Genomic DNA, 25,191 nt, shown 5'->3' with positions numbered 1-25,191 from the left:
CCATGAAACTCTCTTTTATTGCATCCTACTCCTCTTAAGACAAATGTTACGTCCTCGTAACTCACTAATACTAAACCCTTAGCTATATTATCTCATTATCCTCATCACCACCATATGTCAAAGATAATCGCCTATAACTTCATTTCCATAATCACTCCTATTTCTCAAGGCTCTCTTACTTCAACAGTTCTCATACTTCAAATCAATCGCACACCCCTAACCTATACCATAAGGCTCGTAGCAAAATCACCATACTAACTCTCCATTATCACCGCAAACCAGCATACCTCGCTATGTAAAGCACTTATTTTCCAGAAGCATAACTCTCGATCCACACTCGTTACTTATACTCACACTAGATCCTCAAGTTCTTTCCTTCATTACCGCAAAACTCATACATAACTTAATATGACACTAATTCCCCCAACACCCTACACTCACTGTCCCAACAAAAGATTATGAACTACCTGCCGCTTTCAGATCATTACAACACATGTTCCACGAATCATTTTCCATTACCATGTCTACTAAAGCCTTATCTAGAACAAGATCAAAATTACTGTAACAACCTCTCACAACCGTGTCCCATCAATAGAACATCACTATACCATGACAACAACGAAAACATATTCAACTCTATTTCATATCATACTCTACCTCATTTTTAACTTAACCTGGTAAAGAAAACATCAATAAGCAAGACAACTGTCTACATGTTCAACCAAAACTCACAAAGAACAACAACAAACAAAACAACAATCTATGTATAACTGGTATGCACTTTCGAAAACTCGTATCATAATCATCCCGCCTACTCCACCACAACCGGTGACGGCATCACAACACCGCCACCAACAGCCACACCGTAGTGCGAAAATACCCGCATCACAACACTAAATATCGAGCCCGGATCACCACCCGAGGCACCCCAACCACATCGATAGACATCACAACTACATACAATTCCATAAATACTGACTCGGAAATAACCTTTCGGACAAGAAAACTTACTCAAATCCACTTTACTCAATCAATCACAACATATTATATGAATAAACAGATAAGCATCTCATGAACATCATCTCTACCATTTCACGGAATACACATGTGTTATTAATACACATAAAATTATAACTAGCCATGTCAAATTAATCAAATTATTACCTTTTTGGATATCATTCAATTAAACTACCGTGTCCAACATATATATTACAGAACATTCATAAAAACAACTTTATAATTATCACACCATACCACTTCTTGTGAGGTCGGAACCTCACACAAACATTTACACATATCATAGACCCGTAATCACAACCAACTAGTCAATCCCGACCACGTAAGTTACCACTCAACAAAGGTTACCTGTTGTCCGAGCTTAACTCGCATGCCCCTCATCACATTCTTCCATTCGCATCACCAAAGACCTTTCCGCCATACATAACCATACAACTAACACTCATTATGAGAAACCACCTCCTAAGACTATGTCTTATACTTCCTGACAACCATACTTTTATCAATTCAGTCTTTACAAAATCAGCCTCTTTAGAATTGCCACTTTTCTAATATACCTTTAACCTTAACCACTAGTCAAAGACCATAACACTACCACTTTGTCCAGGACATCAAACCTCTTCACTCATCTCTAAACATCATGATTTCTTTTCTATCTTTGGTTAACATCCCAAACAACGAACATCGAATCCATGAACAAAATCACCTCAACATTCTTCCCAATATTTTCCTTAATTGAATCATCATCCATTTTTCCACCAAAATCTCATATCATGCAGATATTCTACTAACTTCTTACTTTCCTTAATTTCTCGAAACTCATTATTAAACATGTTGTCCTGAAGCTCCCATATAACCATTAACTAACATCCTCATGATAATATCACACATTTCGATGATTCCTTACCTTTATATCACATAACTCCGGTGAATATTTTCCTCAGCTTACTTTTATCCTTCTTTTCTCTTTACACTCAATAATACCAATTAATAGTTCAACTCCTTATTATTTCTAGCTAACTCTTTAGAAATCCAATTACCCTTTCGTTGCTCCAAAACTCAAATTCCATTATTTTCTACCGACATCATCCCACTCTTTCTTACCATGGATCTTCTCTTATTATGCTATCACTCACACTTGCCACTAATCTATCCATAGAATCAACGTTTAATGTTCAAACAATTGCATCTCCCTTTTTACATCTCTAGAAATCATAATTCATTTAATACCGTTAATTACCCAAGGAAATCACACAGTAGTTTCGTCTCTCGATAACACAAATTTCCAAACTCAGTCACTACCTGCAAATCCACGTCACGACATGTCCCATTAAGTTCGCTATATACCACTATTTCCAAACGACCTTTCATTACATATGTTCTTACTCAACACTATTTCTAACCATCTCCCTCCATAATTTATTATACATCTCAGGTTGCTACTATCCACATCCTTTCTTTCAATCTTTTCATTCTCACGTTCCTTAAACTTACATCATGCCTTGCCCACATTCACTTACATTTTCATTACTCAACATACAATCATGTCACTCATCTCGTCTCACACAACATGCTCTATGCCTCAATTAAGTCTTACTAATCCCAACACATATAAATCATGTCCTCCCCACCGAACTCATACTCATCATAGGTGCCACTCTTTACACCACAAAATTGGGTAACTTACGCGTCAAGACCAACATACATGTAAAACAATGCATAAAGAAGCAAAATAACGCCTTTGAATTAAACATAATATGAAACGAAGTCAAAAGATAAACATATGACCCAAAATAGGGGTCACTAGATCGAGTACAGGCCACTCGATCGAGTAAGGGACTTACTCGATCGAGTAGGTGAAGATCAGAAGCACGTAAAACAAATCACCAGGGCTACTCGATCGAGTAGCTAAGGTACTCGATCGAGTGCCCCATTACTCGATCGAGTACCAAGGATACTCGATCGAGTACCCCAATTCTCAAGACTTTGTCCAGTTTTCAGTAAAACAGCCATAACTCACTCATTTCTTGGTCGTTTTGGTTGTGTGACCTATCGTTAGAATCGTAAAAGAACAAGCTATCACCTCCAATTGGAATCACATTAAAATCATTTATGCATCTCAAGTTATAACAGTTTAAAGACAACTTTGCTCAGAATCGACGACATAACTATTTGATTTTTACTTCCAAACAACTTAAACAACAACCAAGTTAAACGAAAACAACCCAATACTCATGAAACCAGTAGCCCCAATCACATATTATTATTTTCGAAAACAACGCAACAACATTCATCATGCACTACCCACATGCTTTTATTCTATAGCCTTTCGTAAGACAAATCATACTCATACATTACAAATCCTATTCCATGTTACTAACATAACAACACTATAAAATAACTTCCATTATATAACCTGCTTAATCCGGAACCATGTTATCATACCACGATGATTCATCTTTTTCCACTAATTCATCCATCATACCACATATTTACCCACCATATACGTTCAACATATTCACCCAGCACATGTTCTATTCATACTCCTAACCTTCTGTACTTTTACTCAACACGCCAACAACAACATGTATACTTACACATCGCTTTATATATATATATAGACAAAACACTTTTCCTTACGTAATTATAACATGTCAAATTACATGTATCAATAATTATACTTTCATGCTTTACAATCAACCAACATACAATTCACGTCATTATCATCTTTCATCCATCAATTCATACAACATACTACTACATAAATACACACAAAGACACAATAAGCACATAACGATCCCGACACATATCCCATGGTGACCGGTTCAAAATTGTAGGGCGAGTTCGCGACTTTAGGACGTCTCCCAAGTCTTTGCATTAGCTCCTACAACCTTTACCCCGGGTTCATTTTAATTGACTCCCTATATTCTTTGGATTCATTGGTTACGAGGTTTCGGGATCGTCGCTCGATACCATTTGTAACACCCCCATACTCCAAGTGCCTTACCAGGACCACTCGGGTATAAGGATGCTACCATCTCGGTTACCCGAGGCATGATAATCATATGACAATGAAGAAACATACTTTATTAAATAAGTTTAAGTGATTACATTACAAAACCAACTGTAAGCAAAATACAACTGTTCTCAAACTATAAACCAACTGAAAGGAACTGTTCTAATAAACACAGCGGAAGACTAAAGACTATGATATGTGATGACTCCATCCCGACTAGATCCCACGCGTATCCAAGATATACCGCTAAGCAATCGCTCACCACCCCGAATGGATCACCACAGTTTTTAAAACATTTAAACGGGTCGAGATACTAATCACACAACTTATATATATATATATATCAATAATAAGACAAACAGACAATTTGAATCGTCACACACACACACACACACACCACCAACCAATCCCCATCATCTCAATACCGATTGTCCATTGGACCACCAGCCCGCCGATGGGGGACCATGCCGTTCCCACCTAAGCCCCGCTCATCATACCGAGCGATAACCCTGTCCCATTAATGTGCACATCCCCTTCCGTGGCGGGTTCCACGAAGGGCGAAACTAGGGCGTGAAGTCACTCCCGTAAGTGACCCCACTCGTACCGAGAACGCATCTCGAGAGCCATAGACAATCAATCACAATCACAATCACAATCATCATATCAAACAACTAACTACAAAGACATCACCAATATCCCATTATGGGACTAATGCGAGTAGGAAATCCTACCGGAAAGCACAACAAGCGAGACGGTATCTACAGCTGTATCAAAAAGGCTCTTCTACAAAACCTCCTCCTATCATACAAACATACAAACACTACCGAATCACAATCTACACAAAAACCCCCAAATCCCTAAATTAGGGTTTAACCAAATCAAAGGAAATACAATAAAAAGGGTACATAGATCTTACCCTCGACGCAAGGAACTCAACGGTACGAACAACGACAAGAACTGACCGTCTGAACTCCGGGAATTGCTAAGAATGCGATTAAGAAGATGGACTTGTTGCTTTCTCTCTTAAACAGGGTTTTAAGTTTTGTAAAAGTGATTTAAAACAATGCCGGCTATGTTTAAATACCTTAATCGCATAATTAACAAAACCCGAGAAAACTCCCCGTAAAACCGGACACTCGATCGAGTACCCAAGGTACTCGATCGAGTACCCCCTTACTCGATCGAGTACCCAAGGCTACTTGATAGAGTACCCCCTTACTCTATCGAGTATCTAAGGCTACTTGATAGAGTACCCTACAGGTCAGAAACTTTTCTAAAACGCAACTTACCCTTACTCGACAGAGTAAGGCCTACTCGATAGAGTACCCCAAGACTTATAAATACGGAGTATTACAGTGTCATATGGGATGACTAGTCGATCACATAGACAGACTGTATGAGACACTCTGTCGGGCAGTGGCCGCTTATAGAGTTCTAGAAATTCATAAAGCCTGGTCGTGGCAAAAGCTACTATAGTATTCTTATGAGTCAATTCTTTTGACTAGAGACTATTCGCCCAAGTTGGCACAAGTTTCTGATTGGCTTTGATTTATACTCTACGACTGTCGTAACTGAAGTCAAATGAGTATATTTTGGGTCATGATGAACTGTGGCTATACGAAGGGAATAGTGCGATATGAATTGTCCACCCCCTTGTAAGGGTTATTTGAAATCTCAGGGCCACTCGAGAAGTAGTGAACTGAAAATGCGTGGCCACCCTCGGAAGGTATCTACAGTAGATAATTCCGGTCAGACAGTGACTCTCCAGATCGAGGAAACCACTCAAGATATGATCAAATGCAAGTACGACCTGCAAGACACCTTGCATTGAGTGGGAGATTGTAATAGGACAAGAGAATTGGTGACGCACACTTATCTCGGAAAGTGGGAGATTGTTGGAGTACGTGTCCTCAACAATAGTGCGATCACATGTTTAAATCTCAAATTAAGAGTACGTAAGGGATGATTCATTTATATAGTCAACTGATCAACATTAATCAGTAATGATTGGCTAACTAGAGTTTGACATTACTGTCGTTTGAGGGTGGTGATCAGTTGATCCCTTAAGGTCACACCTATAGGACAATTCCCTTAATAGAATAGTTGATTAATTGTATATCGATACAAGTTAATAAATTCCTTAAATTTGAACAATTCATTAGTGAGTGAGAATATTTATATCTTATTGTAATTTGATTAAATAAAATTTATTTTAGTAATTAAAAGATTTTATTACTAAAATTCATTATTGTTTATGAAACAATTGAGATATGAATGAATGGTTAATAGTAATTACAAAATACAGTGAATTATATTAACATGGCCCATTTTATACCATGTAATTGTGAATTATTAGACAATTTGTTATATGTAATTTAATTAATATATATAATGATATTTATTTGATAAATATGCATTAAATTAATTAATAACATGTTATATAGTACATGTGACATATTGTGTGACAAATGACAAATTAACAAAATAAAATGGAAGTCCATTTTATCTAAAGTGGCCGAAAATTAGAGGGTGGAAGGAGTTAGTGGATGATTTATTTTAAGATGATTATATAGACATCATCATTCCTACTCTAACTAGCTATGCACATCTATATTTTAGATAAGAGCAAAAGCAAAAGGGTGAAGGCCATGCATTGGCCTTCCACCACCCCATAACCGGTTCCCCTTTCCTCATATAGAGAATTTGTTCTCTATTTTTCATTGACAATATATTCAATTCACCTTCTCACTTTTATCTCTATAAAAATAGTGTTAGAAACTCCAAAATTGTTCATCAAATATTCTAATATTATCTTAAATATTGTTCCTAGTGTAGTAATACATATTGTTAGAATCATTTAAGGATACTAATATATAAATCTACTTAATTCATAAATTAGTTTTAAGGGATTTGTTTTGGGTGCAACAAAAGGAGGATCTCAATATTTGGGATTTTGGAGGATCATCCATTACATTTAAGCTCAAGAACAAATAAGGAAGGTGTCCTTATTTGTGCCCAATTTTCGAAACAAAACAATGTAAGAACCATTGTTTACTTATTTTATATCTTATTTAGTTATGCATGCACTAGATCCTTAGAACCCATATTAAAATGTTAATTAGTTCATCATTAGAAAAGTCTAATAATAGGTATATGAACCTAAAAGTTTTGACCTTAAGCAAAAGCTCCTAGTCACAACTAGGTGGCTTGCGCCTCTTATGACATACCAGGTCAGAACTCAAATGTGTTTGAGTTCATCTTTCCTTCATTTTCATTCTTTATTTGTAATCGGTTTTTACCATTTCAAATATTTCAAATCCTTTTTTTACAACAAGCATTTTTAACCATAAATTGTACTCACCCTTAGCTCTTCATGCCATGTGTTGGAGTGTCCCCGACAATAATGCGATCACAATGGTCGATCATGATGATCACATGTTTAAATCTCATTTTAAGAATACGTAAGGGATGATTCAATTATATAGTCAACTGATCAACATTAATCGGTAATGATTGGCTAACAAGGGTTTGACATTATTGTCGTTTGACGGTGTTGGTCAGTTGATCCCTTGAGGTCACACCTAAAGGACGATTCCCTTAATTGAAAAAGGTTAATTAATTGTATGTCAATACAGATTAATTAATTCCTTAAAATTGAACAAGTGAGAAAATGACATCTTATTAAAATATCATTAAATAAGATTTTATTTAGTAATTCAAGAAGTTATATTACTAAAATAAATCGGTGTTTGCGAAACACGCGAGATGAGAATGATAAGTTAGTTATAATTACAAGATGTTGTGAATTATATTAAAATGACCATTTTATGTAAAAGTAATTTAGAATTACTAGTCAATTTGTTAAATGTGATTTAGCCATTATAAAAATGAAATTTAATTAGTTAAATGTGCATTTAAATTACATATGAGATATGAGATGTCACATGTCACATGTTATACAATTTCCAAAAATTACAAAGTTAAAATGGACTCCATGTTATACATCTTGACCAAAATATTGAGGGTAGTGTGAGAAGTCTTTGTCTTATTCATTTGTCTAAAATGCTTGATAGTGACATGACTATGGAAAAAGGCTTACACAATTTGTCTTGTGAAGACAAAAAGCAAAAAGCAAAATTGTCTTGTGAAGACCAAAAGCAAAAAAAAAAAAAAGTTATATTACACTCCCTTATTCCCACCGGTTTTTGGGAGGAAAAAGGAGATGAGATTTTCTCTATTATTCTCATTCCATAACTCACTTATTCTTCAAGTAAGAATAAGTTCCATTTTCTCCCTAAAATATAAAGATGTTTATATATAAAATTTGTTCTTAAAATCTAATAAAAATTACATATTACTAGTGTAGTAATAATCTTACATATTAGATTATTTTAAGGTAACTTATATAATTATCTATTAATAATTATATGGGTATTATGGGATAGTTTTGGGTGCTACTTATTGGAGGTATTCTACTTTGAATACTTGGAGGATCATCCTAATATATTTTCTAGCTCAAGAACAAATGAAGGTAGGAGACCTTCACTTGTGCCCATTTGGCCGAATTTTTGATGGTGAGAAAACTATTTTCTCATCTCTTGTTATTTAGTTTGCATGCATAAGATCTAGTTTTAATTTTATGACTAAATTAAAATGTCACATATATGAATAATTTAAGTAATGGAATAGTGTATTCTAACAAGTGGTAACAGAGCCTTAGGTTGTTTGAATGCAAATCGGTTTATAGTTTTTCCGAGTTATATGATTAACATACAAAACTAATTAATTTGGTTTTATGAAGATAAACCTAAAAATAACCTTGCATGTTAAAGGTTTCTGGTCCTAAGTGATTTTTAGGATATTTTGGTTTATTTATGGATTTTATTGTTCATTTTATATATTATTGGCATTAAAATGTGATTTTTGTGATAAAAATGTCATTTTTGGACGAAAAATAGCTAAACTTCGAATTTTTCAGTGGTTTTTGGATATGTTTTCACATATATTATCTACTGTTGGCCTGTAAATTTTCATGATAAAATGAGTTATGTTGCTCGAAATATGGATTTTTCAATTTAAAATCGTATTTAAATGGGTAAATAGGTTAATATGAGTTACATTTCGAATCTTGTCATAGAAATTTAGTATATTGTCACATGAAATTTTTCAAGATGTGTGTAAAATATTTGGCTATAATGAAGTCTTTATGCATGATTTATGAATTTTTGATGAAAAATCACATAAATAGTGACTATAATTAGTAATAATGCTAAAACATACTTCAGGACTAAAGGAAAAACGTCACATGTTGCATTTAATCATATATTTCAGATCTAAAAGTGAAAAGTTGATGAATATAATTTTTCTCATATTTTTATGGTCATAATTGTTAAAACCGATAAACCGCAACATTGTTTTTCTCGATAAATTTTCGAAATTTTTAACCTATGTTTTGAACATTATAAGTGTCATGGTATTTCAAATTTTGAAATTATTTGAAATTTTTATGATTTAATTTGAAGTTTATAGCAATTTTGTAATTTTTAGGTCCATTTATGAACAATATTAAGAAATCTAGGTTAATTATTGTCAAAATGTTAGTGTAGACTAATTTTGAGTCCTAAGTTGTTTAGGGTAATTAACTTGTACATAAATATGAATTTATGTAATTATTGTGATTTTAAAAGGTTAAATCACGCAAATCCATAAAAACCGATTCATATACGATATTGGCTCTTAAAGGCGATTTAGCATAAAATTTGGCATGCACATACATATTATAATGCTGCATTTTATTTATGATTGTCATATTTTAATTTTATGTAATTTTTGAATTATGTAATTTTACTTAGTATGGCCTTAGTTTTAATTGATATTACCCGAAATGTATGGGAATATCGATTCGGTTGTAATTTTTGTGATCTCGTATCACCGTTTTGTAATTTAATAGATTTATTTTTATTTTAATTACAAATGTATAATACGAAATTATGTAATTCATTTTGTAATTTATTTATTCCGGAGTACCTTGAAGACGGTGCCACTCGAGAAGGCGATCCATCAAAGAAAGTGTTGCCTTGAAATGCGTGCCAAGACCGAAGTTCAAGGGACCAAAGGAGTTGATTTCCGAATTTGTAATAGTTTATTAGATTTACTATTTTAGGAAGGCCATACTAGGATTTAATTTATGCTTTGCATTTTATTTATATGTTGCATGCATCGCTAAATCGCCATAACTAAACATGCATTTTAAATCGAGTTTATCGACCGTGTCAATTACAATTATCGTAGTTCACCGCTTTAGTTCACTTAAAACGTTATAGATAATAAATTGACATGACCTCTCGCTAAAATAAACAATTGAGACTTAGCCTTACCAAAAAGTAGAAACCATGAAAACCTATTTCATGAGGGAGTGCACTCGGCTCTACCGGGGTACAAACCTTGTTACGTAGGGGAAGTGGGTGATAAATGTCTATCCACCGAATTTATGTTAATAAAGGGTATTTCGGCACACCGTGTCCTAAGTTAATACGAATTTGGATCATGGACACATTTATTCAAAATTTGGATTGAACTCAACGAAAGTATTCACGACCATTTCCGGATGTGTTTCGGGCTAGAGATAAATATTAATGTAATTTTATCGACCAAGAGTTCTAAAAGTAGAATCGATTAAAGAGTTAATCCACCGAGTCATGTTAATAAAGGGTATTTCGGTACACCGTGCACCAAGTTAATATGAATTTGGATCTTGGAATCATTTATCATAGTTGGGTAGAGGTCACTATGTAAATGCCTTACTTGTTATTTACAAGTATTAATAAAACGATAAATGATAAATTTTCCACTATTCCGTTATCATATTGTTCTATTTCTTTACCACAATTCATATACGATATCATTTCGATTTTTGATTCAAATCTCCATCAAAACATCGTAACTAAAGACAAAATTTGAATTTTTCTTCTAAAAACCTCGTATTATCCATTGTAAGGATCTCTTGTGAAGAGTATAGATAAAAGTTATTCGTGATCAAAAGGGTTTTTTATTCTTGACTAAGATATTTACTTACAATGAATTGTTTCTCATATGCTTAATTGAGTTAAGTACTTTGAAACGTTACATCATTTTGGTAACTAGATTTGTTTGAAATCAAAATTGACCAAAATACCGCAACCACTTCAATGAAAGTTTTAAGACTAAACAAATGAATTGAAGAGTAGTCTTCATGAAATTCAATTTTGCTTCTCTAAGCAAAGACTCATTGAAATGAGTGGGAGCATTCTCTTAAATCGTTAAGAAAAGGACGAAGTTCAAAGAAGTAAAATTAGAATGGAATTGATACAAGGTAATTTTAAAAGTAAAGTTATTGAGAATAACGATACTAAAGTTATCAATTCCGACCGATAAAGTTTCCATTGTCTTAATTGTTGGACGCTAGAAAGGAAACTACCTCAAATTATTGAAGAATCAACAAGTTAGTTGTGGGACATCTAATGGGACCTTCTTCTTTAAATGTTTATTTGATTGACATAAATTTTGCTAGTACTACTTCGTCAATATTAGAAACCGGTGGTGGTTTTCATCATTGTATTTGATACATAGGATGATTAGAATATGACGACTAGCAACAATGATGTTGAGAGATAGAGTCATTGTGTACTCAATCTATTTTTGGGTTTAGAGTTGTACTTAATTGTGACTATTAAGTGCATAAACTCTAAATAAGAGTATAAACTTGTTAAGATACAAAAGAGGTTTCACTTTTGTGACCCTATACACCATGATTTGATGTATGGCTAGCCCATTATCAAGGTGATTATATTCTAAACCAAACTAGAATGATATTTCATGAAGATGATGCAAGACTCAAATTGGTAACCCAAGATTAAACCTTAGATTCTGGAATGATGAACGCAAAGAGTTATCGAGTACTCTTGAAACCAATAAATCTTATGGTATATGCGTATCTTGTATTCAAAGCAAGATGTCTCGTGCCTTTTGGTTGAAAAGGAGATCGAGGTTGTAAATCATTGATCCAAAATAGGTTGATCATTTTCTTTCACCAACAATTTAAGTTGACGCTAATGTGTTAACTTAATAAGGTAAAAAGAGAAATCTTTGAAGAAGTTCAAAGAGTTCAAAGAATCACGATTTAGTCGTGATGGGATTATCAAATTGAAGACTTTGATATAAGCCAAAGGAAATGTGATATAGTATCACAAATTAATCTCTCTTAGCACGCATTATGGGATAATGTGTGGTTGGATAAAGAAATCAAACGCTATTCGATATGGTTTGGACTTCAATCAAGTTACTTTGAGTTACTTGATCCTTTTGGGGATTTTATCATTTTGTCTAAACTATTTTTCCACTAAATCTAAAATGAATCATATGAGATATGAAATGGTAGGGTACCATGTTTGTAAGTTTTCAAAAGAAACAAATGCTCATTTTTTCTTACTATAATCACGAGTACAACGGGTTTGTGGCTTGTGAAGCTGTCTTTCTAGAATATAAGTTTATTTCTAGAAGACAGAGTGGAGAAATTATTCAAGAGCCACAAAGAATTTTATGTCGCAAGAAACTGGTCTTTCTTGGTTACATGAGACGTTTTGTGTAAGACGTTGTTTCTTCAAAACTTAGGAGGTTAAAGTCATCACTTGTTGAAGATGATGAATTAGTGTTACTTTTAGAAAGTAAAGAGCTTGCAACTTACAAAGAAATTGTTTGATTCAAGTTGATTACTTCTGGAAAGTAATGAACATATGACTTACATGAGAGTGTTTAAGTTACAACTCAATACAAGGCTTAGAGCCATGAAAATCCGAAATAAATTCCAAGTGAATTGTTAGATATCAAAGCTTGATTGGTAGCAAAGGGTTTTGCACTAGTTGAAATGCTTAAGTTTATTTGGATCTTCTTAGGGATTGTGTTTCATTATGAGATATATAGCAAGTGAATCCAAAAACCCACTTCTTCAAAGAAGAAATGTATTTGATACATGTTATGAGTTTTTTGCAATCCTAAGATAATATGCAACTTAAGAGATGGTCTTGAGTAGGACATCAATGAGTTGGAATCAATGATTTGATCATGGTATAAAAAATTTTCCGATAAGTCGAGAAGTTGTGTTTATACATGAAGTTTAGTGGGACTTACGGAAATTTTAGTAGTCTTATATGTGGATGACATATTGATCATTGCGAATGATTTAAGACTTTGGAGAAATATAGTACATCTTTAATATCCGGATTTATGGAGATAAATCTACATGATATTAATGTCAAATAAGGAGTCTTATGTTGATAAGATTCATGACTAGTTCAATCGAGTTGAACATATTTGATTGATTCCATTTGCTTCTGCTGCCGAATCAATTAAATAAGAAATGATGTATAACACTTCATATACTTTGAGTATAATGAATTGTTTCAAATCGAATTTAAGTAATAGTTACCAAGTAAGCTATAAAGATTACCCTTAAGTGCTTGCAGAAGCATTAAGGATGTAAAGCAAAGTGTTTTTGATGCAATTTTGTGTAAGGGTGTTACACAAATGACAATTGACAATTAAGGTTGCGCATGGTTTCCGACAAAACCATAATCAAAACACATTAGGATGGTTAAGATACCATTGTGGCTATGTTATTTAAGAAATAGATTTTCAAGAATCGTTCTAGGCAATAAAGAACAATGAGAAATGTTATTTCTTGTTGTTTGAAGACGGGTAAAAACAAATGAGAGAGAAAACTTGAGAGAGAAAAACTCTAAAATTCATGACCTAGTATTACTTCTATCTGCAACAACAATGTCGGCGCTCAAAAATTCACAAAATCGTTTTACTCCTTTAAATTCAATCACTAAATCTTCCTTAATTTCAGCTAAAGCTTCAGTAGTGCAATCTCCAACTAATGGCGGTCCTAAAGGTGGTACCTTTCCTCGACCTTCACCATCAGATACTGGTAGAACAAGAGCAATGAATGACGGTCAGGATGTTCCTGTCCTGAATTTGTCTGAAGGAGAGACAGTTCTAACTGATAGCTGGTATGTTAGGCATGGTGGAAAGGACATCCCAATTATAGAACCGATACTAGAAGAAGAGGACACGTTTGAACTGCTTCAATTTACAACAGAGGATATCAAACATGAGGTAGAATTCTGGAACCATTCTGTCATATGTTACATTCTAGGTGCTAACCCGCCTTGGGATATCGTTGAGAATTATGTTTATAATGTCTGGGAGCAGTTTGGCATAGATAGGGTTTCGTTCCTTGACAATGGTGTTTTCATTGTAAGATTGACTAAGAAATCAGGGAAGAAGCTTTACTTTGTTCTGGTTATTATATGTTTGATAATAAACCTGTAATTGTTAAGCCATGGGTACCGGATATGGAGTTAGTTAAGGAAAAGGTTGCAGTTGTCCCTATTTGGATCAAGTTATATGGTATTCCTTTAAAATTATGGGGCAGTTGTTTACCTAAAATTGCTGGTCTTGTTGGAAAATTGGTTAAAATGGATGTTGATACTCATGATAAAGTTCGACTTAGCTATGCTAGGGTTATGGTTGAACTACCTATGGATCAAGAGTTGACTGAAAGGGTTAAATTTTTAGATGAGTCTGGTAACTTGGTGACTGTTAAAGTTGAACATGAATGGAGACCTATCTCCTGCTCAAGTTGTAATGGAATTGGGCATAACTCTGCTCAATGCAGGAAGCCAGATAAGAGGAAGCCTAAGGCTCCTTCTGTAAAGGTTCCTCCAAAACAGCAGAAAGTGTGGAGACCTTTGCAAAAGACACAAAAAGAACCAGAAGATATTGTAACCCCTCCCTCCCTTTTACCTGCAAACTTCCCTCCTTTATGATGGAGCTTGTGTCCTCCACAAATTAGTGTGATAACATTTGTAATTCTCTTACAGGTTCACAAGGGTATACTTCGTATTTTAATCAGTTGATTAACGATTACCTAATAACGGTTGGTTTGCTAGAAAGTTTGACGTTATTATCATACAGATGGCGGTGATCAACTGGTCCCTAAAGGTCACACCTATAGGATGTGTTTGAGAGATGTGGTTATAGAAATATAATCACATTGATGCCTTATATGACTAAACAGTTAGTCAATGTGTTGATGAGACAATTATTTAATGAAAATTAAATAATATTAGTTGAGACGAATTAACTGTAAATTCGTAAATTGAATATAATAAGTTATATTTAATTAAATGTATGTAATGTTAGCTTGGACGAATTAATATGTTAATTCGTAATTAAATGTAATCGGTTATATTTAATATCAACAAGATGAATGTGTCATAGTGGTAATAGTGAGGGTACTCAAACCAAGAGGTCATGGGTTCGATCCTCACTAGATGACAATTTACACATTTTTGGAATAATCGAAAATAAGAGAAATAACTCTCCTAATTTCGGATTATGGGCCGAGTAATTAGTAAAAAAATTCTACCCTAATCTCTCTCTCTCATACAAGGTTAAAGGAGAGATAGGAGTAAATTTTTTAACCTAATTTTTCGATCTCACTCTTGCCTCTCATCTCTACGAAAAACACAAAAAAAAAACCTAAAAATTAATCAGTTAATTTTTGGATCGATTCTAGCATAATCAAAGGGCATTTATCATATCGTCTTGGGTGCAACTGATAGGCGAATATCAACTTTGGTATTATTCTTAGACCGTTTTTTCTAGGACCGAAGGTTATTTCTTAATCCTTTATGTTTTTGTTTATGCAATTTAATTTTATGACTAGTATTCATCACTTTATGATTCGTTATAATCCTTAAATTAAAAGGATGCATACAGATAAATCCCACAATTTGGCTACTGTTAGAGCTACTCCTGCAATCAAGTCCACTCCAGCTAAGCATATAATGCGTATGATTAGGCAGAATAGGATTGTTGGAGTAAGATTATCTAGGAAATTCAGTCCATATACTTTCATGGATGCTTTGAAGAGTAACTCTGCTACTCAGGGGGGAGTGGTAGAGAGTGGAAAGGATCCCCCTGACCCTGATATCAATGCATAGTCTGGGGTTTTGGAATGTAAGGGGTCTTAATGACCTGAATAAGCAGAAAGTGGTGAAATGGTTTATGCACAATAATGGGGTGGGCTTATTTGGTTTGCTTGAGACAAAGTTGAAACCTGGTAACCTTTTGAAGAAAAATACCTCTATTTGTGATGGTTGGAGTGTCTCCACTAACTGCAGTTGGCATAAGGGTGGTAGGATATGGGTGTTATGGAAGCCTAGTTTGTTTGATATTCAATTCTTATCATATAGTGCACAACATATACATATGTTGGTTCATTCCCAAATTGATGATAAGAGGTTCTATCTCACTTTTATTTATTCTTACAATGATCTTAATGGAAGAATTGAACTTTGGCATTTTTTGAAGAAGTTTTCTGAGGAGTGCAATGCACCCTGGCTTTGGCTAGGTGATTTCAATACTGTCCTCAGTCCAGTTGAGAGATTGGGTGGGAGCACCTCTGATGCTGAGATGGAACATTTTCAGGACTGTGTATCTATTTGTTGTATGGAGGATATTGCTGCTACTGTTGCTCTTTTTACATGGTCAAATAAGCAGGCTCCTGTGGATAGGGTATATAGTAGACTTGATCGTGCTATGGGTAATCAGGAATGGTTTGAACATTTTGGAGATAGTGTAGCTCATTTCCATCCTGAGGGCCTTTTTATCACTGTCCTTGTACAATTATGGACAGGAATTCTGAGATTAATGATAGGAAACGTTTCAAGTATTTTAACATGTAGGGGGCTGCACCAACTTTTAAATCTATTGTGTCTGCTAGTTGGTCCAAGTCCTATCAGGGTACTAAGATGTTTGGAATTATAAAAAAGCTTAAAGCTCTGAAGCCTATTCTGAAAGCTCTCAATAAGGAGTGTTTCTCTGATATTGAAAACAATACTAACATAGCTAGTCTAGCTATGGAGACTATATAGAAAGCTCTTATTGAGAATCCTAGTGATGCCACTCTCCTGCAGCAGGAACTGGATCTGGCCCATGACCTTAAGGATCTCATTACTGCCAGAGACAGTTTTCTGATTCAAAAGGTAAAGGTGCAATGGTCACTGGAGGGAGATCTAAATACTTCTTACTTTCATCATTCTATCAAAAAAAGGGTGATGATGAAGAAGGTCTTCCAAATAGAAGATAAAGATGGTATCCTGTGTACTGATGGGGATGCAATACAGAATGCTTTTTTGGTTTACTACCAGGAACTCCTGGGAACTCACAATACAACTGATGCTGTTAATATAAATGTTGTCAAGCAAGGGCAATGCTATAATGAGGCACATTGGCTCCTAATGAGTAGTCCTGTCACAGCTGAGGAGGTCAAGAAGTGTCTGTTCAATATTCCTGCTAGTAAATCCCCTGGGCCTCATGGTTATTCTAGTCAATTTTATAGGGATGCTTGGGACATTGTGGGGACTGAAATTTGTGAGGCAGTTATTAACTTTTTTGACACTGGCAAGTTATTAACACAAATAAATGCCACTGTTATCACTTTGATCCCTAAAATTGACAGACCTGCTAGTGTGAAGCATTATAGACCTATATCTTGCTGTAATGTGCTTTACAAAGTTATTTCCATGTTACTTTGCTCTAGGATGGCTCTTGTTCTTCCTGATTTGATTAGCAAGACACAGGGTGCTTTTGTTAAAGGGAGAAGCATTCTGGAAAATATTTTGATTTGCCAAGATCTTATTAGGCAGTATAGCAGAGGGAAAGCTTCCCCTCGTTGTCTCTTTAAGCTTGATCTCCAAAAAGCTTATGATTCAATTGAGTGGGCTTTTGTTGACCAGATGTTAGAGGCCCTTCATTTACCTGAAAAGTTTAGAAGGATGATTATGCTTTGTATAACTACTCCTACCTACACACTTAATCTTAATGGTGCTCAATTTGGTTATTTTCATGGTAGGAGAGGGCTTAGGCAAGGAGATCCTATCTCTCTTCTTATCTTTTGCATTTGCATGGAATATTTGTCAAGAATTATGGAGTATGCTACTAGGAAGTGGTATTTCAGATATCATCCTATGTGTAAGAGCTTGAAACTTACTCATTTTACTCTTTGCTGATGACCTCCTCATGTTCAGCAAAGGGGATGTTAAGTCTATCATGCTTATCCTCAGGGTGCTGGCTACCTTTTCTGGTTCCTCTGGACTCAAGGTCAATGCTTCTAATTCAGAAGTGGTTTACAATTGGGTTTCTGATTCTTTAAAGCATGATATAGCTCAGGTTTCTGGATTTCAAGAGGGTAAGCTTCCTTTTAAATACCTTGGTATTCCAATTCAACATGGCAGATTAACTAGAGCTGACTGTAATATTCTTCTCGAGAATATTATTTCAAGGATTAGAGGTATAGGGGCTAGAAAACTGAGCTATGCTGGTAGACTAGTCCTTATAAACTCAGTTCTGAATACGTTACATAATTACTGGGCTTCCATCTTTTTAATTCCTAAGGGAGTTATCAAGAGACTTAAGAGTATTTGCAGAAATTTTCTATGGTGTGGGGGATCAAACTATAACAGGGCACCTTTGGTGGCATGGCAGAATGTGTGTTGCAGTAAAAAGGAAGGTGGCCTGGGTATAAAAGAAGCTGGGGTGTGGAATATAGCTAGTGTGGGTAAACTAGTGAACTGGATCTATACAAAGGCTGACAGATTATGGGTTCTTTGGATTGATCATGTCTATATGAAAGGTGCTGATTGGGAAACATATCATCCTCCTCCTGATTCTAACTGGAATTGGAGGAACATTTGCAAGGTCAAGGATTGTTTAGCTGGAGGTTATCAGGGTAACTGTTGGGTTGCATCTACTGGTGGTTACTCTATTAGTGCTGGATACCATTGTCTACAGGCTCTACACCCACCTGTCCCGTTGTATCATGACGTATGGTATACTTGGGTTCTCCCCAAGCAAGCTTTTATTGGTTGGCTTATTCATAGGAATGCTCCAAATACAAGATCAAAGCTGTGTAAGCTAGGCCTGAGTTCTACTGCTAATTGTGTCGTTTGTGAGATGGGGGAGGAGACACATGATCACCTATTCTGGGATTGTGCCTACGCCTCAAAAATTATTGCAGGATTAGAAAACTGGTTGCAGCTGAAGCTCAATGACCAATCTGCTTCTTATTCCAAGTTGCAAAAAAGAGTTTGCAGGGTTGTCAAGATGGCTGTTTTGTATGCTATCTGGATGGAGAGGAACTCTGCTCGCCTGGAGTTGTCTATTTGCAGGCCTGAAAAATTGATTCAACAGGTTCAAAATCAAGTGCATGGGAGACTAGTGGAGAAACTAAGGAATTGTACTATGCCTAGTGAGTGTAGTTGGCTAAGTACAATTAATATTAGATGTCCATTTTGTACTTAGCATAGATGGAGGTTGGTTTCTTGTAGAATGATTATGATGTAATCGTTTTATTATTATAAAACAAAAGCTCACATTCTACCAAAAAAAAAATATTTACAATGGAAATTGAGTATACTTGCAATCATGGGATGTGCAAGAGGGATGAGTCCCGCACACTGTGAAAACAGTGGGAGCTATTTTAAGGAAAGAAAGCCTATGTCTAGATTGGATCTAGACACGTACTCAGAAATTTTTTTAATGCAAATGTATACATTACGAAAGGAAAACAAGTATGTAGCAAGGTTGAGCAGGGAGTTGCTAAGACCTACTGACAATGCCTATTCATAGGCTTAACATGATGAGTCATGTCATTTCAATTGGATTGAGATGAACAACTACATACAAGATTAAATTAGATTATTATGAAATAATAATCAGGCATTGACTATTTATATGTGATAATCGCATTTGTCGTTCGAGTTTTACTTTAAAACTCTTTTATTATACGTTGTTATATCCGAACGGGTTGTATAACGATATTGAACCCCGTTAAAGTGAACCCGGATTAACAAAGTATTCGCCCATAGTCACTTCTATGAGGTGACATCTCGAATTGACTAGAGTGTGATGCGATTGATGGCAAGTTCAGTGCCATACAGTCATATGAGATGACTAGTCGATCACATAGGCAGACTGTTAGGAACACTTTGTCGGGCAGTGACCACTTATAGAGTTCTGGCAAATTTTTATTGCCTGGTCGTGGCGAGAGCTACTATAATATTCTAATGAGTCGATTCTTTTGACTAAAGACTGTTCGCCTAAGATGGCACAGTTTCAGATTAGCTTTCATTTATGTTACTACGACCTTCGTAAATGGGGTCAAATGGGCATATTTTTGGTTATGATGGTTGTGGCTAGTCAAAGGGAATAGTGCGATAGGAATTGTCCACCCCCTTGTCAGGGTTAAAACAATATCTCAGGGCCACTCGAGGAGTAATGAACTGGAAATGCCTGGCCACGCTCGGAAGGTATCTATGGTAGATAATTCCGGTCAATCAGTTATTCTCCATATCGAGGAAACCACTCTCGATGTGATCACTTGCAAGTACGACCTGAAAGACACCTTGCATTGAGTGGGAGATAGTAATAGGACAAGAGAATTGGTGATGCACACTTGTCGAGGACAAGTGGGAGATTGTTGGAGTGTCCCCGGCAATAATGCGATCACAATTGTCGATCATGATGATCACATGTTTAAATCTCATTTTAAGAATACGTAAGAGATGATTCAATTATATAGTCAACTGACCAACATTAATCGGTAATGATTGGCTAGCTAGGGTTTGACATTACTGTCGTTTGACGGTGGTGGTCAGGTGATCCCTTGAGGTCACACCTAAAGGACGATTCCCTTAATTGAAAAAGGTTAATTAATTGTATGTCAATACAAATTAATTAATTCCTTAAAATTGAACAAGTGAGAAACTGACATCTTAATAAAATATGATTAAATAAGATTTTATTTAGTAATTCAAGAAGTTATATTACTAAAATATATCGGTGTTTGCGAAACACGCGAGATGAGAATGATAAGTTAGTTATATTAAAATGACCATTTTATGTAAAAGTAATTTAGAATTACTAGTCAATTTGTTAAATGTGATTTAGCCATTATAAAAATGACATTTAATTAGTTAAATGTGCATTTAAATTACATATGACATATGAGATGTCACATGTCACTTGTCACATGTTATACAATTGACAAAATTACAAAGTTAAAATAGACTCCATGTTATACATCTTGACCAAAATATTGAGGGTAGTGTGAGAAGTCTTTGTCTTATTCATTTGTCTAAAATGCTTGATAGTGACATGACTATGGAAAAAGGCTTACACAATTTGTCTTGTGAAGACAAAAAGCAAAAAGCAAAATTGTCTTGTGAAGACAAAAAGCAAAAAAAAATAATAATAATATTACACTCCCTTATTCCCACCGGTTTTTGGGAGGAAAAAGGAGATGAGATTTTCTCTATTATTCTCATTCCATAACTCACTTATTTTTCAAGTAAAAATAAGTTTCATTTTTTCTCTAAAATATAAAGATGTTTATATATAAAATTTGTTCTTAAAATCTAATAAATATTACATATTACTAGTGTAGTAATAGTCTTAAATATTAGATTATTTTAAGGTAACTTATATAATTATCTAGTTAATAATTATATCGGTATTATGGGATAGTCTTGGGTGCTACTTGTTGGAGGTATTCTACTTTGAATACTTGGATGATCATCCTAATGTATTTTCTAGCTCAAGAACAAATGAAGGTAGGAGACCTTCATTTGTGCCCATTTGGCCGAATTTTTGATGGTGAGAAAACGATTTTCTCATCTCTTGTTATTTAGTTTGCATGCATAAGATCTAGTTTTAATTTTATGATTAAATTAAAATGTCACATATATGAATATGTTAAGTAATGGAATTAGTGTATTCTAACACCATGACGGTTTAATCCGTGACCCGGTGATAATATTTGGTTAATTACATTTTAAAGGGTATTTTAAAGCCTTTTATTCATTTATTTACATTTGCAAAAGCCATATTAATCATACAAAAATAGTCATCCTTTGTTCTAGATACCATGTCGCTTTAATCCGAGTACGATGATGAACTTTGACTAATTACAAAGCAATGAACATAATATAATTAGTTCATATGAAGCATCTACTTACCCTTTATTTACAACGCAATGAACTTAACATAATTAGTTCATAACAAACATTTTTTACAGTGATTTTTACAAAACTATCCATGTCAAGCTTGCAAAACCGAACCCAACATCGAATATTATCAACATAATGATAGTTATTCCGAGTCCCGTTCCTCATATTAGCACAAAAGCAGTCTTAACGACCATTTCAACAAAACGGGTTTTGACACCCTTTTACAAATGATTTCATAAACATCTTTTAAACAACCAGGAGAGGCCCCATACGTCGCCAAACGGCTCCCGCCCCAAGGCAGCTCCTGCTTTCTTCATCTTAAAGCAGGACAGGCTCCCTTGCATCGCCTCATAGCTCGCGCCTTAATAGGCTGCCTGATGCTGCTCCTGTTTCCTTTTCAACACTCGTCTAGGACGACCCCGACTTCGGTTAACCCGAATACAGGACGGATCTGGTTGACGAGTGTTGGAGTAAGTGTTCTCAACAATAGTGCGATCACATTATTAAATCTCATAATAAGAATACATAAGGGATGATTCATTATATAGTCAACTGATCAAAATTAATCGGTAATGATTGGTTAACTAGAGTTTGACATTACTGTCGTTTAACGGTGGTGATAAGTTGATCCCTTTAGGTCACACCTATTGGACGATTCCCAAACAAGAAAGTTAATTAATTGTATACCGATACAGATTATTTAATTCTTTAAAATGAACAAATTTTATTTAAAAGAGAGAATTTTATATCTTATTGTAATGTGATTAAATAAGATTTATTTTAGTAATTAAAATGTTAAATTACTAAAATTGATTAATGTTTATGAAACATTTGAGATAAGAATAATTAGTTAATTATAATTACAAAATGTTGTAGATTATATTAACTAGACTTAATGTGACCCATTTTATTTACATGTAATTATGAATTACTAGTCATTTTGTTAAAAGTAATTTATTTGATATAAAATGACATTTAATTAGTTAAATGTGCATTAACATATCAAATAATATGTTGTATGTAACATGACCTACCAAATTACAATTGACAAATTACAAAGTTAAAATGGAGGTCCAATTTTATGTAGGGGCCGGTTGGGCTAAGGTTAGTTTAGGGTCTTATTTAATCTTAGCATAAGATGCTTTAGAAAATATAATTGCACCTAAACTAGACCTATACCTAGCCTTTTTATGGGAAAGAACAAAAGCAATTGAAAAATACAATTGTTCTGCTCAATTGCATGGGAATGGGAAAAATCGGCACCCACCCTACATCATGAGATGTAGTTCTCATTTTTATTCTTGTACACTAATTCTCATGCATATGTCTTACATATTCTCTCTACACATAAAAATTGTTTTATGCATAATATTTGTTCTAGATCTAATAAGACCAAAAAGTTATTATAGTAGTAATAAAATTATATTAAATCCAAATTTAAGGTTACTAATTCATAATACCTAGTTAGTATATGAATTAGTGTTATGAGAATGTCTTGGGTGCAACCGATTGCAATGTTCCTACACTTGGAACTTGAATATTTTTGGAAAATCATCCTAACATATTAAGCTCAAGATCCAAGTTAGGAAGGACTCCTAACTTAGTGCCCAAAATTTCGGTCTATACAATGTAAGGAAATTGATTTTCTCCTTATTTTTGTTATTTTATCATGCATGCAACTAGATCCATGAGATTTATTATTAACAAGTTAAATAGATCTATATTAGAAGAGTCTAATAATAGGTATATGATCCTAACAATTGGCATCAAGAGCTTTGGGGTTGCATGCATATCATTTTATGGTTTTTTATGAGTTGTTTGATAACAAAATAAAAACTAGAAATTTGTGACATATAAGATAGGCCACCAAATTTACATGCATGTTATAAGTTCTGGTTCTAAAATATTTTTAGGTCATTTTGATGATTTATGGATGATTATTGCTTAATTTAATGATTTTTAGAGAAATAATTACATTTTAATGAGTAAAATGAACTTTTATTTACTAAAAATAGTTAAACTTTGAAACTGACCATGAAATTTTAGAATGACCTCACATGCATATTTTACTTATTGTGTGCAAAATTTCGTATTAATGTGATTAATATTGCATGATTTATGATTTTTATATGATAAAAATGCTATAAATGGAGGTTAAATGACTAAAAATAGTTAAACTTTGAAACAGGCCATGAAATTTTAATATTATTTCACATGCATATTTTACAGATTGTATGTAAAGTTTGAGATAAATATAATTTATTGTGCGTGATTTATAATTTTAATGGTTAAAATCATATAAATAGTGACTATTTTTAGCAAAAAGCTAAAATGAATTTTATGGCATGAAATTTTTCTCTAATATTGTATATATGAAATGGACAACAGATCTAAAGTTGCATGATTAATTTTGATTGATTTAATATATTTATTGATTTTTATATGATAAAATCGATAAAAGGGCAACTTTATTAGTCATAAAAATTAATTCGAAATTTTTGGTTGAAATTTAGCCATTTTTAGGTTCTAGAAATTATTTAAGAATGTTCAAAATTTTGATTTTGATTTTTTTTCATAATTTTTAAGTTTAATTTGAATTAAATGGTAAAAGTTATGATTTATACGATTTATTAATGAAGTTAATTATAAATATTTTGTGGGCAAATTTTATTGAGTTTTTGGAATCTTGGTAATATTCCAGTATATGCAAAAAAGTGATTTCGAATTTATTTCAAATTTTTATGATTTATTGGGAATTATTTCCTAATTATTGTGATTAAAAGAAGTTTAAATAAGAAATAATACAAAACCAAGTTGAATCATTGTCAAATGTTTAGTGAAGACTAATTTTTGAGTCCTAAGAAGGTTAGGATAATTAACTTGGGCTTAAATTGGATTTAAGTATTGATTTGTGATTTTAATAAGTTATTATCACGCATTTCCATAAAACCGGATTATATAAGATATAAGGTTTAAGTAGGGCGATTTGGCACATTAATTTGGCATGTTAGACACATATATTTATGCTGCCTATTTTATTTATAA

General features: G+C 33.9%; 1 protein-coding gene across 1 annotated transcript; it reads left to right on the top strand.

The window, feature by feature from the left end:
- Positions 1-15,846: 15,846 nt before the first annotated feature.
- Positions 15,847-19,441, top strand: LOC141641086 (uncharacterized). The gene is made up of 4 exons (XM_074449763.1): positions 15,847-16,035; positions 16,127-16,882; positions 17,014-18,089; positions 18,169-19,441. Exons 1-4 carry the CDS (start codon positions 15,847-15,849, stop codon positions 19,439-19,441), a joined length of 3,294 nt encoding a protein of 1,097 aa, XP_074305864.1.
- The last annotated feature ends 5,750 nt before the right edge of the window (positions 19,442-25,191 follow it).

This window comes from Silene latifolia, chromosome 2 (genome assembly GCF_048544455.1).
Source record: "Silene latifolia isolate original U9 population chromosome 2, ASM4854445v1, whole genome shotgun sequence".
NCBI lineage: Eukaryota > Viridiplantae > Streptophyta > Magnoliopsida > Caryophyllales > Caryophyllaceae > Silene > Silene latifolia.
The sequence above is the reverse complement of the archived record's forward strand: the minus strand, read 5'-3'. Positions and strand labels throughout refer to the sequence as shown.